Source organism: Pangasianodon hypophthalmus, chromosome 12 (genome assembly GCF_027358585.1).
Source record: "Pangasianodon hypophthalmus isolate fPanHyp1 chromosome 12, fPanHyp1.pri, whole genome shotgun sequence".
NCBI classification, from domain to species: Eukaryota; Metazoa; Chordata; class Actinopteri; order Siluriformes; family Pangasiidae; genus Pangasianodon; species Pangasianodon hypophthalmus.
This window is the reverse complement of record NC_069721.1, coordinates 25703833-25722585: the sequence shown is the minus strand read 5'-3', so window position 1 is coordinate 25722585 and position 18753 is coordinate 25703833. Positions and strand designations below refer to the sequence as shown.

The 18753-nt window shown below is 42.6% G+C and overlaps 1 protein-coding gene across 1 annotated transcript; it reads left to right on the top strand.

Annotated features, from left to right (window-relative positions):
• The first annotated feature begins 358 nt into the window (after positions 1–358).
• Positions 359–12845, top strand: qrfprb (pyroglutamylated RFamide peptide receptor b). Its single transcript, XM_034309557.2, is given in 7 exon segments — positions 359–911; positions 2314–2472; positions 6715–6792; positions 9529–9548; positions 10480–10715; positions 11813–11910; positions 12451–12845. Coding segments are annotated over 7 exon segments (1215 nt in total). The 5' UTR covers positions 359–553; the 3' UTR covers positions 12717–12845.
• Positions 12846–18753: the final 5908 nt, after the last annotated feature.

Below are 18753 nucleotides of genomic sequence, written 5' to 3'. Positions count from 1 at the left end.
TTCAGACTACTGTGTAAGAGGGTAGCGTAACACACACTCAGAGGAGAGAGAGCTATCTACCCTCTTCTACATACATGTAGATCACAGACACTCTGATTGGTCAGTGTTATGTTCAGTAGCGTATCCTAGTTTCATACTGGAGTATTATCTCACTCCTATGGCCCATAGTAAATGATTCAAAAACTCAAAATGACTCAATTTAAATGATTCAAAAAGTCAAAATGACTCATTTTAAATGATCCAAAAAGTCAAAATGACTCATTTTAAATGATCCAAAAAGTCAAAATGACTCATTTTAAATGATTGAAAAAGTCAAAATGACTCATTTTAAATGATTGAAAAAGTCTAAATGACTCATTTTAAATGATTGAAAAAGTCAAAATGACTCATTTTAAATGATCCAAAAAGTCAAAACGTCTAGTCTAACTGTAGTGCAGAACTTGTTGCTCATGGTCAGCTTGTTGCCTGCAGTGAAATACTTTAGCACAAGATTGTATTTAGCGGCTGCTTTGAAACATAATTACATTTCTAACAATTTTTTAAAGGAAGCGAGATGGCGACGTCCACAGACATGGCGACGATGAAGATCACACCCGAGGTCCTGCAGGAGCTGCTGCGCTATTATAACCTGTCCCGTCAGGAGTTCATCCACACGTACAACATCCGGCCCCTGGTGTACGTCCCCGAGCTGCCGGCCGGAGCCAAGGCCACGTTCGTGATCATGTACACGCTGATCTTCATGCTGGCGCTGGTGGGAAACAGCCTGGTGGTGTGTGTGGTGGTGAGGAAGGGCTCGAGTCAGAGCGCCACCAGCATCTTCATCTGCTCTCTGGCCATCAGTGACCTGCTCATCACCTTCTTCTGCGTCCCGTTCACGCTCCTGCAGAACATCTCAGCTCAGTGGCTCGGAGGTGAGCAGCTCATCAGCGTTAGCGTTCTCACACACAGTGAAAGAAAGAGAATAAAATGGTGATTAAAGTAATACGAAAATGCAATAATCAGCTCAGGACTGATTATATCCTTTCATTTCCTCGTTTCTTTCGTTCCTTCCTGTGACTCGGTGCTGTAATTACACTCGACTCACTCCATCAGAGTGCTCAGTGTGAGTTCATCGCTGCACTTCACTTCTACTGAAGATTAATGTGCAGAGCTGACCGTTACGTACCGCTTGATTTTGTTTGCACACTGCGTCCTGCAGCTCTTTAAAAGCCACTTCAGACTGTCCGGACTGTCAATTTCACAAAAGCAGCAGCTTATAAAAGCACTTCACCCAGAAATAAAAAAGATTTGACATTTTTATGAGGTTACAGAATAAAAAAGTGGCTAAAATACAAGCAAAAAAGTGATTTATCGGACTAACAGTTAAGGAGTGTGACGCTGTTTCTGCTCCTCCTCGTAGGCGTGTCAGTGTGTGACGCTGTTTCTGCTCCTCCTCGTAGGCGTGTCAGTGCGTGACGCTGTTTCTGCTCCTCCTCGTAGGCGTGTCAGTGTGTGACGCTGTTTCTGCTCCTCCTCGTAGGCGTGTCAGTGTGTGACGCTGTTTCTGCTCCTCTTCGTAGGCGTGTCAGTGCGTGCCGCTGTTTCTGCTCCTCCTCGTAGGCGTGTCAGTGCGTGACGCTGTTTCTGCTCCTCCTCGTAGGCGTGTCAGTGCGTGCCGCTGTTTCTGCTCCTCCTCGTAGGCGTGTCAGTGCGTGACGCTGTTTCTGCTCCTCCTCGTAGGCGTGTCAGTGCGTGACGCTGTTTCTGCTCCTCCTCGTAGGCGTGTCGGTGCGTGACGCTGTTTCTGCTCCTCCTCGTAGGCGTGTCGGTGCGTGACGCTGTTTCTGCTCCTCCTCGTAGGCGTGTCGGTGCGTGACGCTGTTTCTGCTCCTCCTCGTAGGCGTGTCGGTGCGTGACGCTGTTTCTGCTCCTCCTCGTAGGCGTGTCAGTGCGTGACGCTGTTTCTGCTCCTCCTCGTAGGCGTGTCAGTGCGTGACGCTGTTTCTGCTCCTACTCGTAGGCGTGTCAGTGTGTGACGCTGTTTCTGCTCCTCTTCGTAGGCGTGTCAGTGCGTGCCGCTGTTTCTGCTCCTCCTCGTAGGCGTGTCAGTGCGTGACGCTGTTTCTGCTCCTCCTCGTAGGCGTGTCAGTGTGTGCCGCTGTTTCTGCTCCTCTTCGTAGGCGTGTCAGTGTGTGACGCTGTTTCTGCTCCTCCTCGTAGGCGTGTCAGTGTGTGACGCTGTTTCTGCTCCTCCTCGTAGGCGTGTCAGTGTGTGACGCTGTTTCTGCTCCTCCTCGTAGGCGTGTCAGTGCGTGACGCTGTTTCTGTTCACAGGTGTGTTGGTGTGTAAGACAGTTCCGTTTGTCCAGACCACAGCGATCGTGACGGGGATTCTCACTATGACGTGCATCGCAGTGGAGAGATACCAGGGCATCGTCCATCCACTCAAAATGAAGAGGCAGTACACACCACAGCGAGCCTACAGAATGCTGGGTGAGTCTCTTCATCGTCCAAAATCTACTTCATCACCATGCTTTTACAGGTGCAGTAATGATTGACTGCAGTAGCGATGACAACACACAACACAGACGAGCGAACAGTCTAAATCAGTATCAGTCCAGAGCTCCAATTTAAGGTGTCCATGATTGCAGGGCAGTTAAAGTCCCCCAGGGTCTAACGGTCTAACGGTGTAACGGTGTAACGGTGAAGGCTGATGTGTGTTTTGGTGTCTTTGTTGAGTATTGATTCAGAAATCTTATTCACGTCACTGGTCAATACACAGAAAGTCAAAAGCAGATGCGATGGAATGAATCACCAGGAAAACAGGCAGGAAAACACATGACAGTACTTTATAAACTAACGAAGGGAAACAAGGGACAGGTGAACAACGAGATGAGGACAGAGACGCGGCCAAAAGAAAAACTACAAAAGGAAACTACGTCACATTGTGCTGTTGCCATGGGAGCAACAATACAATGCAGGAGGGTGTGACCTTTCCCTTTACCTGCCATTGTGGTGTGAAAATGAAAACTCTGAACTTTCACCTTCCACATGAAAGTATATCATTAAAAAAAAAAAGAAGTGATGAAACATTTTGGTGTAATACATGTCCACTTTTCTTCAGTCACGCCATTCTCCTTTCTCTTTGACATTCCATTTTTTACTGAAATATTGTTTTTTATTCATGTTTTTCCGTTGGATCCATGGCATCTCAGCTCTTGGAGCCAAATAAAACATTGATGCAATTTACAGCTGCTAATTCCGCTAATCACCACAAATAGCTTTGGTTAAATAAATCGGTGCCATTTACTTCATAAAAACCTCACACCAAATTTAAATAAAGCAACAGTGGGTCATTTTTAAATGCAAACACATTACAAATTAATTGGCAAATTAAAAACCAGCTCATAGTCTCATGATCTTTATTGTGTGTTTTGCTCTACAGTAGCAGCTTTTTGCCTATAAACTCTTCACTGTTCTCCATAATTAGCTAGATCGCTAAGCTACTGTTAAGTTAGTATAGCCTGGGTGGAGGGGTGTGGTGTGGTGTGGTGTGGTGTGCTGTGGTGTATCTCGAACGCTATTGGCTGTTGTGTAAATCAGTCAAGCACTTCAACACACCGTCGCTCTGACTTTTTGTTTCAAAAGGAAATACATCATCATCAACATACAGAATCAAACCACGAGTCTCAAGACATTTCACTGGATCTTTCCCTTTCTTTAAAAATAATGTGCAAGGAAACTAAACCTAGACTCTGAAAAGTAAGAAAAAAAAAACCCTGAATGAATAATCAGACTCCAGCTGTGAAAGATATGAAATTGTTTAAGAGGGAACACTGAGTGGCTCTCCATCTCCATCACTGTGGAGGATGGAGCTTATTTTTGTGTAATCAACCTGCAATAATGCTCAGAAAAGAAATAATAGCTGAGCTTTTAAACATCTCAGATCGCCTGTGAGGCGCAGATACGAATCTCAGCTCAGTGACGTGTGACATGGAGGAAAAACAGATTCATCTAAAAAATACCTCCAATCTAAATCAGAGGTTTTTCTCTTCGGTACATGATGAAGATAATCATCTGCTCATCTGCATCACTTTACAAACCTCTGCAGAATCTGCACAATGCAGCTGTGTGTGTGTGTGTGTGTGTGTGTGTGTTTCTTCTCAGTTGTTTCAGTTGTTTCAGAAAGTTCTCTAAAGCACAAAAACAGGAGCATTAAAGCAACAGAAATACTGCAAGCTCACTGACACTATACAGCATGTTCAGCAAAAAACAAACTTTAAAAACAAAGTTACTCGACAACAAGTTCAAGTGTACGAGTGTAAAATGACACCTGATCATAAGTGATCAAATCTGAGTAATTAATCAGTGTTAATGATTTTAACTACCTGTAAACACGAGGCTCGTTGTTTGCATATCTATATATAACTGTATACAGTAAGTATGAATAAACACAACAACAAATTCATTACTAATATTATACAAGTTATAAAGCGAGGAATAAAACATGCTGTTTGTGCTGTTTGAGGAAAATAATCCCCAAGTGTTTTACTCCTCTTATACCACAGCAATTTACCAACAATTACAGCAAGAATGGCATGTCATACTTTTTTTATCCATTTATAGTTACATTTAATGTTGAGGAACGTCAGTGAAGCGAGTGAGTCACTTACGCTATCGCAGCTATAAACACTCGTTCCCTCACCAGCCTCTCTTTATTCTCTCTCTTCAAGTTAATAAGACAAAAAAAACGCAGCTTGTCGTCTTTTGTTACCGTGAAACCGCAAAGAAGCGTAAACTCCTCTGTCCTGCTGAAGATGTCGGAAAAAGGTACAGCTTTACCTCTGACTGTTACGAAGCGCTGACACTGGAGACTCCTTCCATACATTCCATAAACACAGTTCTCCTTACAGAAAACATCACCATATTTTTAAAATCCTTTTATGTGGAGCGTCTGGTGTACAAGTCCCAGTGAATGAGCTGTTACCATAGAAACAATAAGGTATTGACCAATCAGAAGCAAGAACTCAGCAGCACTGTGGTGTAATGTAATGTAATGTAATGTAATGTAATGTAATGTAACAATGAACAAAACTGAAATATATTCATGTATTTTTATAGCGTTGATTCGTTCTTGCTCGAGTTTTGGAGTAAAAAAACGCAGAGTCACGTATGAACTGAAATTACACATTGTCATGTACAAGCTGGAATTACATCTAAAAATCATCTGCAGCTGTTGGTGATCCTGTCCTGCACATACACATGATTTTTTTTTTAAAAGCAATTGCAAAAAAGTGTTTTTTCCTCTTCAGGATAACCGCAGGAGATGTGCAGGACATCCGTACCTGTGATCACACAGGTCTGTGGAGGATTAGAGGAAAGACCAGGCTTTAGAGAACGGCCTGCAGAAAAGTTCTTAAACTCCGGGGAAAATCGCAGGTTTACAGAGAAACGTGTCCAATCTAACCGGGAGGAACTTCATCATGCAGCAAGACAACGACGCAAAACACACTGCAACACAACAAAGCACTTCATCAGGGGAAAAGTGGAAGGTTTTAGACTGGACGAGTCCATCAGCAGACCTTAACCCAACTGAGCAGCATTTCACCTCCTGAAGAGGAGACTGAAGGGAGAAACCCCCCAAAACTAACAACAACTGAAAGAAGAAACAGAAAGTTAGAATGCAGCAGTTCGGTGATGTCAGTGAGTCACCAGCTTCATGCAGTTATTGCAAGCAACCAAATATTAAGTGTTATTTACTTTAAGACTATCTGTTCCAATACTTTTGCTCACCTAAAGATTGGGTGATCTGTGACCAAAGGTGCCAAGTTCTAGGTTTTTAACACGTTAGACATTCTGATCTATCGTCTCATATTCATCTTCTGATCTCAAATCCAAATATCTGCTGATCATGTAATCTGTAAAGTAAAATGTTGTATTAAATTAGAAAGACTGCAGAAAGGAGGCTATTTCAGTAACGCTGTCGGACATTTGGTTCACGCCGTACTGCACGTCTGAAAGGAAAGCTGAAACTGAAAGCACCCTGAGGCTGTGAAGGCGATTTATCTGCGCCAGGTTAATGCCTTCTCCTACAAATGAAGCAAAAGGAAAAGAGAAAAACATAGAAAAGGTCCATCTATTTTAGCGAGTGTCCTGAACCGCCTGTCATGGATGATGTTTCATGCTGAGCACGTTTCCACATACCCACCTCTCCTGCATCTTTCAGCGCAAAACTGCTACATCTGACAGCTCTGTTTATTTAATCATTCATGATTTTAAACATCTGGATCAGAGAGCGAAGCTAATGTTCACGTTTACTTATAAATGACATCCGCTGAATGTTTAACTGTCACATTTCTGAGCCCTGGTCATGATTTAATCGTTTTGATTAAAAGATCCAGAGCAGAAAGTGGCGTGGGTGTTTATATATGGAATCCATTTTTTTCCTCTAACCAGTTAAAAGAGAAAAAATAACTCAAAGCAAAGACCCCAGAGGAGCAGAGGGTTTGTTTCTGACTCATCTGGATCACTGATGAGTCCCTGTTTCACTGCTTTCTGCTCTGAACACAGAAAAGAGACTTCAGGAATTAATCACAGCAAATCTCAACAGCGTTCAGTCTCTTCTCACATTTCTATCACAGCCAGTGAAGTGTGCGGAAACTGAAAGCTCTCGCTCGCTCGGGCAGAAAGACTATACGATAACTGTGTGTGTGTGTGTGTGTTTTGTATTTATAGGTTTGGTGTGGCTGATCTCAGTCATGGTGGGATCGCCCATGCTGTTCGTGCAGCAGTTAGAGGTGAGTTATTAAAGTTGTCGACTCTCTCGGCGTTCTCGTTAGAGATTAATGAGAAGATCTACAGAAATGTCACGATCCTAAAACTCAATCAGTGTCCAGTTTAAACTGACGGGAGTTTTAAAAGCCTCGGTTTACTTCACACAGAGATGACATCTGCGAACAAAGACAAAACCACCATCACGGGTTTACACACACACACACACACACACACACACACACACACACACACACACTGCAGTTTCCTATCAGCCGTCATGTATGAGTGCTCCAGTCCTGCAGGTGGCGCTGTTACAATTACACAATTTCCACGACTACAGAGAGAAGATCAGCACGTTGTTTAATGAGCAGTCACACGCTTGGTGCGTGTTTCACACCTGACATGCGAGTGAATCTTCCACACGACGTCTGTTTGCTCTGCAATCATCAAACTGTTGGTGGAACCCAGCCGAATGCCGTCTCTGTATGAAGTATTCATTTCTCAGTAATATGAAAACATGAATGTTGTAATAATCCAGCAAAGTTTAAACTGCAGGTGGAGGAGATGGAAAAATACCAAAAAATACATTTTTAAATCTTCTCATAACATCTGATGGAGATTCAGAGCAGTCTCTTTTTCCCCCTAATAAAAACACTAGATGAGCCAATCACCATTCGAGCTCTCAGCTTGAAAGACGAGCTGATGTGGCGCTCTCACTTTTTGTCACGGTAAATAGTTCATTACCGTGATTTCATTAATGTGTACATCATCGTGTGTGTGGCTTCACTATCATTAAATATAAAGTATATAACACCAGGTAACTATAGTGTTTATTAGCCATGCCACTGAAACATAAACAGCACTTGGTTTTGAAGTATAAAAGTATAAAATCACTTTATATAAAGCACTTTACAAAATAATTCTGATGGTAATTATAATTGGAGATTAAAACGCTGTTGTTTGCTTCGCTCTCCTGCACTGCGCTCAGACATGATTGACGGTTTCAGGAGGGACGGCAGACGTGTAGCGACGTGTAAAAGGATTATATCAAAAATCTACTGTCATGTTTCTTACTCTTCACTGCGTATAGTTTTATTTTTATTTTCCATTTAATAACTGCAACAGCAATAAAAAGCACAAAATAGAAATGTGATTAAAAAACAGATCCGTCTGTATAAGTGTGCTGTAATATTAAACAAAACAGTGTCTGACTGTGACTTAATCCTCTAATTCTCACCCAGTTCACACTCGTTAATCAGCTGACGAGTTAAAGCAGGTGAGCTGAGACCAGAGAAACACAAAAATACGACACTTTTGTCTTTTCTAATTAAGTATTGTTGACCAAGAAGGAGCTGAAATCTGAAACATCATCCCCTAAAAACCATAACTGTCATTAATATTCTATAACTGAGTGATGATTATTAATACCACCATTTATTTTTATTCATCTTAACACACATCCCCGATTTCTGAGATGGTTCACACGCAGGATGTTGGATAGAACATGAAGAACCGTGGAGGTTGTAGATGTATTTATGAACATGTCCCTTCCAATCTGTACACAGCTGAGCTCCTGTTCACGCTTCAGGATCATTACATCACATGCTGAATCGGCATTATTGATTTCAGCTCTCAGTATTAGACCAAACCATCGAGGAAACCGTTAGCAGTAAATAACGTGCAAAAAGTCAATATAATCCTTTTAATTGGAAACAGCAGCAAATTATAGATCAGGCGTTAATCAGGAGCCCACGTTATCCGACCTTCTCAGATCAATCTCAGCACATTTATCCCAGGGGCAGCTGAATTAGCTAATGAGACGTATTCCACGAAGCGAGTTAATAAAAGCAGGGCTTATTGGAAATAGCCTCATCTGATTTAGAGAAACAGGTCAATCCAGGATCAGTGAGTTCCATGAAACACATTCAGCTGGAACAATCGAGGCTCATGTGTGTGCACACGATATATAATCAGCCCTGAAGATCTAGCGATACGGGGGTGATATATAATCCAGTTCTCATCACCGTAGAGGAAAGCCCACATGGACATCTGAAAGATCAATGAGATTACTGAAGATGGTGCCACTTAGAAACCATGAAGATGGCTTTGGACTGCAATTACCATGAACAGTGTCACGCTCAGGTCTCCATCAGTGAACAGTTAATAACTTCAACAAAATAGACTTATTGTGAAAACTGTGATGAATTTCCTGGTTACACAACTGCACTATTTGTCCATGTAGCACACACTTATAGAAGGGAATGATTTATAATCGCACTATCGGGTGTCACTGAGATGAGGATGGTTCCCTTTTGAGTCTGGTTCCTCTCAAGGTTTCTTCCTCATATCGTCTCAGGGAGTTTTTCCTCACCACCATCACCTCTGACTCGCTCATTAGGGATAAATTTATACATTTATAAGTTTAAAATTCATATCCTGAACGTATATATTTCTGTAAAGCTGCTTTGTGACAATATCCATTATTAAAAGTGCTATACAAATAAAATTGAATTGAACTGAACAGTGGAGTGAAGATCTAGCGCTTTTTCACTCCACTGAAAAACCACTTACAATTAAATTACATCCCGAGTATAAAAACATTATTGCAAAGACTTAAAGCTCGAGCTGCAGCAGGGCAAAATATATACAACAGAATAAATATGCTGTATCATTAAAACAAACCAATAAATAACATAAGACCATTTAAACAGGTTGTGTAGTGAAAATGATCATGAGTAATACATATCTAATCTCCAAGTCACATAACAGAGAAAGTCATTTTTGTAATTGGACTCGTTTAAGGCCAGAATTTTATTAGTGTACTGTGTTCATAATTATTTTACAGATGTGTTGATTGTATAGTCTGTGCTTTTACTGCACTGAAAGAAAAAGTTCACTGAATTTACTTGAATCGGATGTGTACACTGATTCCACATGAGTGATCTGAGCTGCAGCCAACATGATTTGATCCTGTATTTACGAACAGCACACACTCACCTGAGCTCAGGTTCAAACCCTGGAGCGGTGATGCGGTCACGCTGCTCACTACACTACTGAGCCATGTACAACTCAATCCAGTTCATTTAATACTAGTGGTAACTGGATTACGTTACAGCAACTGATTCTCTCTTTACATACTTCAAACTACTAGATCAAATATTTGTTTAAATTAATTCTACTATAAGCAATGAAACCACATTTTGACGAGAAACTAAATATATTTATTTAGACTATACATACTATTTTTCTCTTAAATCTGATGGACCACATATTCACTTTTTTCAGTGTGCATTACGGCAGAAAAATTGCTCCTGAGTATTGTTTGAGAATTCATCAAGCTAAACTAACCTGACACGGAGCGCGTCTGTCCAAAAGCACGTTGTCATAGTAACTCAGTGGATTACGATTAGCTTCATTTGTGGAACTGAAATTGATGGAAATTGGTGAGAAGCTACAACAACAACCAGGTCGTTGATTTATGTGTGTTGCTCAGGATCAGCTGGAGTTTCAGATTCAGCCTTAGATTTTTTAAAATGTGTGTATGGGAGTTTTCCCACGAGCAGAGAAATAAAATTTCCTGCAGGATCAATAAAGTTTATCTGATCTTATATGGAGGAACACATAATCTGGAAAAAAAAAATTATGATTTTCAGGTATGAGGATATTATTCACTTTAAACCCAGCAGCGTGTGTGTGCGTGTGTGTGTGTGTGTGTGTGTGTGTCAGGTGAAATACGACTTCCTGTATGAGAATCATCACGTGTGCTGTCAGGAGCTGTGGAGCTCAGAGCTTCAGAGAAGGACTTATACCACCTTCATCATGGTGGCTCTGTTTGTGCTGCCTCTGGCCGCCATGTTGTTCCTCTACACACGCATCAGCATCGAGCTGTGGATCCGCAAGAGGGTGGGGGACGTCTCCGTCCTCCATACCACCAACCACACCCAGATCAACAAGATCTGCAGGTACACACACACACACACATACACACACACACAAACTTACAGGACACGATGGGAAGAAGTAAAGAACATCCTAGAAGGTAGAGAGAACAAACTGAATTCTACTACAAAAATCCACAGATGATAAGCAGCTCCTCCATTTTTATGATTGAAAAAGACAATAGTCCCGCCCACTTGTTGTTTTATTGGCTAACAGGACTGATGTTCACATAAATTCACAGGTCAAAGTTCACTTAGATAAGGTCGTGAAGTAGAAGTAACCACTTACAGGAGCAAATGCCCGTCCTTTCCCCTTCAGTGAATCTGCTTCTCTGACAAGTGACTTTTATTCACTTTTGGTCTGATCAAGCGTAATTTTCAGGCGTTTCATGGATTGGCATAACAAAGGGTGACAAATTATAAAAGGCCATGGCTACACTGTAAATCTTCTCACCTCTTTATGAAATTATGACTTTGTATTGATGTTTATCAGTGAGTTATTATTCTAGAGAAACTGTACGCATTTTAAAACCTCTTTGCTAAAACAGCTAGTTTTCTTTCAAAACGTTACACTCAACTTACCGCAAATTCACACTCACAAGTGACAATCTAATATAATCTGAGAACGAAGTTAGCACGAAGCTGAGCACATATGTAAATCAGTTTTTCAATTTTCACACTGATTAGTGCGTTATATAATTTGTGTTTAAGTGGTTAGCTTTAGAAGATATATATATATATAGCATTTCTCAGCGGGACTAAAATAAACACTGGACAGGCCACAAGAGAAACGAGTGATTCTTCACCTCCTAGGGTGAATATAAGTTCATCTCTTCTACCAATATTTTGAGCTAAGAGGAACACAGCTAAATAAAAGAAATAAAACAAATAAAAAATATTTGTTATAAAAAGCCTGATCTCTGTTTCTAGCAGGATCGTTTATGTCTAGGTTTAGGGTTAGCATCACTGAGATGAGAAAACAGATGTTTATTTTTGTTAAACAAAAAGTCTTCCTGGTGTGATGGGTCAGAACATTGCTAAGTGGTGTGTAGAGAAGAAGGCAATAACCATCACACATCTGGCCTCCCGGTGAACATCTGTCTTGTGTTTTTTTGACACAGGAAGAAGAAGCGTGCGGTGAAGATGATGATCACCATTGTGCTGCTGTTCACCATCTGCTGGGCTCCTTTCCACACCGTCCACATGCTGTTCGAGTACAGTGAGTAAAAATCCACACTCAACCACGTGCGCACATTTATAATTAATATGTGATCCTCAAAGATTTATTTTATAATCGGCATGATGTTCTGTTTTTCACCATTTCCTACATTACCCACAATGCCACTGAACTACCTGCTGATAGTGGTGTAGCCCTTGCTTCTGTACCTAAAGAGAGTGATGCGTCTTTCTCACCAGTTTCTTCTGACTGTAGCTTTCACCTGAGAAGGTGCATGTGATGTAAAGTTCATTAGCCAAAAGCTTTAAGGTTCATCAGTGCTCATTAAAGTCCATTAACGTACCTTAAAGGTATAAAGATACACACTAAAGGTACTCAACATGTCTCCTTAATGGCATCATGCCAACAAGAAGGAAAAGTGAAAAGTACAGTTTAGTACCTGTATTTGTCAGAGTGCAGATGTAGCTAGTCGAAAGCCGAGGCCACGCCTACTGACCAACGTTTAAACCCACACTGTAGCACATCTTTCACTTCTTACAAATAAACGAAGTCTTTCCATCTCTCTTGCTGTCTTTTCCTCAGATAATCTGGAGGGAAAGTATGATGAAGTGACCCTGAACATGATCATGGCCGTGGTTCAGGCCATCGGTTTCTCCAACTCCTTCAACAACCCCATCGTTTACGCCTTCATGAACGAGAGCTTTAAGAAGAGCTGTGTCTCGGCTGTGTCCTCATTCCTGCGCAGGACGAGAGTGCACAACGTCAGGGTTCACTTCACCAAGCCTCGTCACACCGCCAGCGCTAACGCTAACACTAACAGCTCGGAACTCCACGAGCAGACCACCTGAACACTGTACACAGTGTGGGTGTGCTGATCATTTGGGATGTGATATATGACAATATTCACCATCACACTTATCACTGAGCTCCATGCAGGAGGAGGCTGCCTACATAGGGCACATCTCTCAACTCCTGAGACAGATTCACTAACTCCCTGGAAGGACACATAAGGACAGCTGTGTTTTTTGATGAAATGAAAGTAGCGTCTCATTTTCTTTTCTCTGAGAAGTCAATCACAGAATTTTGTTCTCTGGATAAGTGTAACGAGTTTTTGAAAAGTAATCTCAGCTACAGTTATTATTGTGATAATTTAGTGTCCTGTGATACAGTGTTGATTATGGTGATAAATTATAAAAATGTAATATCTGATTTAGTGTTGTTTCTGTCTGTGAAGGTGTGCAGTAACAAAAGGATTCAATCTAAATCCTGATTGGTTACAGTGGTACTGGGGGCGTGTACCATGCGCTGATTGGTTACCATGGCACTGGGGACAGGTACTTTTGCTGATTGGTTACAGTGGTACTGGGGGCGGGTACTTTGTGCTGATTGGTTACAGTGGTACTGGGGGCAGGTACTGTGTGCTGATTGGTTACAGTGGTACTGGGGGCGGGTACTGTGTGCTGATTGGTTACAGTGGTACTGGGGGCGGGTACTGTGTGCTGATTGGTTACAGTGGCACTGGGGGCAGGTACTTTGTGCTGATTGGTTACAGTGGTACTGGGGGCAGGTACTGTGTGCTGATTGGTTACAGTGGTACTGGGGGCGGGTACTGTGCGCTGATTGGTTACAGTGGCACTGGGGGCAGGTACTTTGTGCTGATTGGTTACAGTGGTACTGGGGGCAGGTACTGTGTGCTGATTGGTTACAGTGGTACTGGGGGCAGGTACTGTGTGCTGATTGGTTACAGTGGTACTGGGGGCAGGTACTGTGTGCTGATTGGTTACAGTGGTACTGGGGGCAGGTACTGTGTGCTGATTGGTTACAGTGGTACTGGGGGCAGGTACTGTGGTCTGATTGGTTACAGTGGTACTGGGGGCGGGTACCGTGCGCTGATTGGTTACAGTGGCACTGGGGGCAGGTACTTTGTGCTGATTGGTTACAGTGGTACTGGGGGCAGGTACCGTGGTCTGATTGGTTACAGTGGTACTGGGGGCAGGTACTGTGGTCTGATTGGTTACAGTGGTACTGGGGGCGGGTACCGTGCGCTGATTGGTTACAGTGGCACTGGGGGCGGGTACCGTGCGCTGATTGGTTACAGTGGCACTGGGGGCAGGTACTTTGTGCTGATTGGTTACAGTGGTACTGGGGGCGGGTACCATGCGCTGATTGGTTACAGTGGTACTGGGGGCGGGTACCGTGCGCTGATTGGTTACAGTGGCACTGGGGGCGGGTACCGTGCGCTGATTGGTTACAGTGGTACTGGGGGCAGGTACCGTGGTCTGATTGGTTACAGTGGTACTGGGGGCAGGTACTGTGGTCTGATTGGTTACAGTGGCACTGGGGGCGGGTACCGTGCGCTGATTGGTTACAGTGGTACTGGGGGCAGGTACCGTGGTCTGATTGGTTACAGTGGTACTGGGGGCAGGTACTGTGGTCTGATTGGTTACAGTGGTACTGGGGGCGGGTACCGTGCGCTGATTGGTTACAGTGGCACTGGGGGCGGGTACCGTGCGCTGATTGGTTACAGTGGCACTGGGGGCAGGTACTTTGTGCTGATTGGTTACAGTGGTACTGGGGGCGGGTACCATGCGCTGATTGGTTACAGTGGTACTGGGGGCGGGTACCGTGCGCTGATTGGTTACAGTGGCACTGGGGGCGGGTACCGTGCGCTGATTGGTTACAGTGGTACTGGGGGCAGGTACCGTGGTCTGATTGGTTACAGTGGTACTGGGGGCAGGTACTGTGGTCTGATTGGTTACAGTGGTACTGGGGGCGGGTACCGTGCGCTGATTGGTTACAGTGGCACTGGGGGCAGGTACTTTGTGCTGATTGGTTACAGTGGTACTGGGGGCAGGTACTGTGCGCTGATTGGTTACAGTGGTACTGGGGGCGGGTACCGTGCGCTGATTGGTTACAGTGGCACTGGGGGCAGGTACTTTGTGCTGATTGGTTACAGTGGTACTGGGGGCGGGTACTTTGTGCTGATTGGTTACAGTGGTACTGGGGGCAGGTACTGTGCGCTGATTGGTTACAGTGGTACTGGGGGCGGGTACCGTGCGCTGATTGGTTACAATGGCACTGGGGGCAGGTACTTTGTGCTGATTGGTTACAGTGGTACTGGGGGCGGGTACTGTGCGCTGATTGGTTACAGTGGTACTGGGGGCGGGTACCGTGTGCTGATTGGTTACAGTGGTACTGGGGGCAGGTACTGTGCGCTGATCGGTTACAGTGGTACTGGGGGCGGGTACCGTGCGCTGATTGGTTACAGTGGCACTGGGGGCAGGTACTTTGTGCTGATTGGTTACAGTGGCACTGGGGGCAGGTACTGTGTGCTGATTGGTTACAGTGGTACTGGGGGCGGGTACTGTGTGCTGATTGGTTACAGTGGTACTGGGGGCGGGTACCGTGTGCTGATTGGTTACAGTGGTACTGGGGGCAGGTACTGTGCGCTGATTGGTTACAGTGGTACTGGGGGCGGGTACCGTGCGCTGATTGGTTACAGTGGTACTGGGGGCAGGTACTGTGGTCTGATTGGTTACAGTGGTACTGGGGGCAGGTAGTGTGCGCTGATTGGTTACAGCTACATTTACAGCGGAAACTGTGGTCTGATTGGTTACAGTGGCTTTGGGGGCGGGAACTACAATTAAAAACAAAGACATTACCCAGACTTGAATAGCCCTCTTTCTGACAGTGATGCTGTATGTGATGCTAGCCAAACATTGCTAATAACCCAGATGTTAGCCTTAGTTGTTTCTTTTGAACATCAGTACAGCAAAGTGAAGAACAAACACACAGTCTCCTTCAAAAGTACTGGACCGGCAAAGCCAGTTCTTTTGTTTTTGCTATACACTGAAGACATTTGGGTTTAAGATCAAAAAATGAACATGAGAAAAGAACTTCAGCTTTCATTTCTTGATATTTACTTCTAGATGTGTTAAACAACTTAGAACATGGCATCTTTATGTTTGAAACCACCCATTTTTCAGGTGATCAAAAATATTGGAACATGTGACTGACAGGTGTTTCTTGTTGCCCAGGTGTGTCTGTTAGACTGATTGTTTAAACAGTTAATAGCTCTGAATGTCTGCTCTTGGTCTGAGCCCTGGGTTTCACCTGTGAGACTGCATTTGTCAAGTTTCACACTTAATCTGCAGATAAATTCCAGTTTCTGTATGTGTATGTATGCACATGTAGCTGCTACGAGAGCAGCATTGCTCACATATTCATCCTCATACCTAATATGAATCTGGAGCTTAAATTTCTGAGGACATGCACAAGAGACTCTTTGAATGACCGCACGACTGTCGTGCAGCAGCCATCTTGTATACGCCTAATTAAAAGCAACTATAATCCAGGCTTTATATACTCCTGACATTCACATGAAAAGATTATAAACATGACTATATATTTACTATTAACATGTTTTCTCTCATTTCTGATTATTTCCAGGGTTCTTTAATGTTAAATTAAATTTGTATCGTGTTAAACGTGCTGGTATTGTTTCAATTTAAAAATACTGACACGTACTGGAGCTTGTTACTTGCTTTATTTCAGGCTTTTCCAGCCCTCTTTATAAAAGGCTATAGAAGTAGAATTATAAAACTGATGGAAGTTAAATTGCTGAACACAACATGGTGAGAAATCCTCCAGTAGCCACCGATATCACACACTAATCTCACCTTTTTCACTTTACAAAACTGTTCAACAACTCATGGGTAACTATTCAGGAACTAATCAGGAATGAATGAGTAGTTGTTCATTAATATATTAATATAAACTAGTCAGTACACACAGACAAGACCTGCTTACATGCAAATTAAAATTACAGACTTTTTGCTCATCACAAATGTGAGGACTTCATTCACTCATCTCTGACACATGATATACTTCATTATAAATTCTTATTATTCATAATTAAAATGTTTCACCTGCCCTATTGCATATATATATATATATATATATATATATATATATATATATATATATATATATATATATATATATATATTTTAAAAGTTCAAACCAAAAATGTTTTTGACCAATAATTTAGATATAATTCTGCTGTACTGGTTTTGAAGTGTTACACTTGTGTGACTTTTTTTTTTTCATACTAATTTGTCTCATCATTGTCTGTGCTGATTATTTATCTGCAATTTCCTTCAGGATCAATAAAGAATCTATCTATCTATCTATCTATCTATCTATCTATCTGAATTTAATCGTGATGAAGTGTTCAGCTGTATCAATCACCTGTGCTGAATTCTTTAAATCGCCTATGTTTTTCCAATCAAATTAAAATGCGTATTAAAGATTTCAGCATATTTAAATGCTAGTATTTCACTGAATGGCCCCTAAAGGTGCACCACAGGGATTAATAATCATGCAGCAGGTTTTTAAAGATTATAATTTAGAGGCTTCCAGGAATCTTTCCCTAAATTCAGTGGATCATGAGCTTCACTAATAGAATGGCTACAACAGCAGAAATACAAGAAGAGCAACTGGTCTTCTCTCAATCTTTTCTCTTAAGCCCTAAGAAATATTCCTCACACTGAGACTGATTCTCCTATCTCGCAAGGAAAGGAACCCAGCCAGCATTTCTCCTGGTTTGTATAAAGATAAAGAAGTAACTCACCAGAAAGTTGTTCGAGTTGGTGCTATCCGGGTCACGGCACGTTGTCTGAAATTGCGTCCGGATACAGAAGACTGATTCTTGATGTTTATGTGATTGAAGAATCTTCAGATCAGCTTTTTATTTATTTATTTATTTTTTTACAAACATAAGCATGACAAATAAAGTCTACACCTGCTCAGGTAGAGGGAAAGGAGAGTGGAGATTTAAATAAAAATAAAAAAAAAAAAAATAAAAAAAAAAAAAAAAAAAAGGCCTATTGCCACCTGAGCCTGGGAGTGCTGTCACTGAGACATGGCAAAAAAAGTTAGAAAATAACACAAGTAACGAGGAAGCATTTCCTGAGTTTAAGGTCAGTTAATGTTTTTAATGTGTTGAATTAGAATTATATTTAAAATACTATTCCTTCAGCAAATTCAGGGCAATTTGGTCAATCCATTTTTCTCAACATATATGGGTCTCTGCTCATTAACAGACACGTTCTCATCGTACAAGTCTCTTCCTCTGAGCTTTGCAGATCTTCTAACGCATAAAGCAGTTCTCCTCTTGCTTTTTTAAATGACTGTTAAACACTGTTCCACTGTAGCATTAGAGTTGGTGCTTTAGTGAGATTGGTTTTCACGGATCCACGTCTACAGCCAATGTTGCTTACAGTCCCTAATGTGAGCGTCATGTTCCTCATCGGTTCCTGGAATAAAATGGAGGCTACTGATGCGACAGCTGCACCAAGAAACGAGGACATTTTTAAAGAGTTTTGCCACCAAAGGAAAAGGGATTTGCCATTTTATAGAATAACCAAAGACCAACTCAACCATTCTGTCCTTCTGCATCACACATCAGGAAAATTTCCGATTTAAATTCAGCGGTTGTGGAACTTAATATTCCCTGCTTCGACTCTCACGCAGATCCGAGCAGCGCTTGAGGGGACGGAACGTGCACGAAAAGAAATCCCTCTTCACAGCAGCGTCAGATGGCTGAGTGTCAGGGAAGTGCTTGAGAGTTGTGTGAGCTGCTCAGAAGCAATCAAAAATGTTTCTTGTTGAGAAGGACAAGGACTAACCCGGAACTGGAGGACATCAGGTGGCTCCAGAAACACGAATGAGTTTAATATCCGCATACGGCGTGCTGGACAAACCGTCACAGAGCTGTCTGAGACTTAGAAAGCATTCACGTCATCATAAACTGGATTTCAGGTACTTCAGCTCGTATTTCATTCAGCGCAGCGAACACTGCCACGCACACGACAGAGCTCTGAC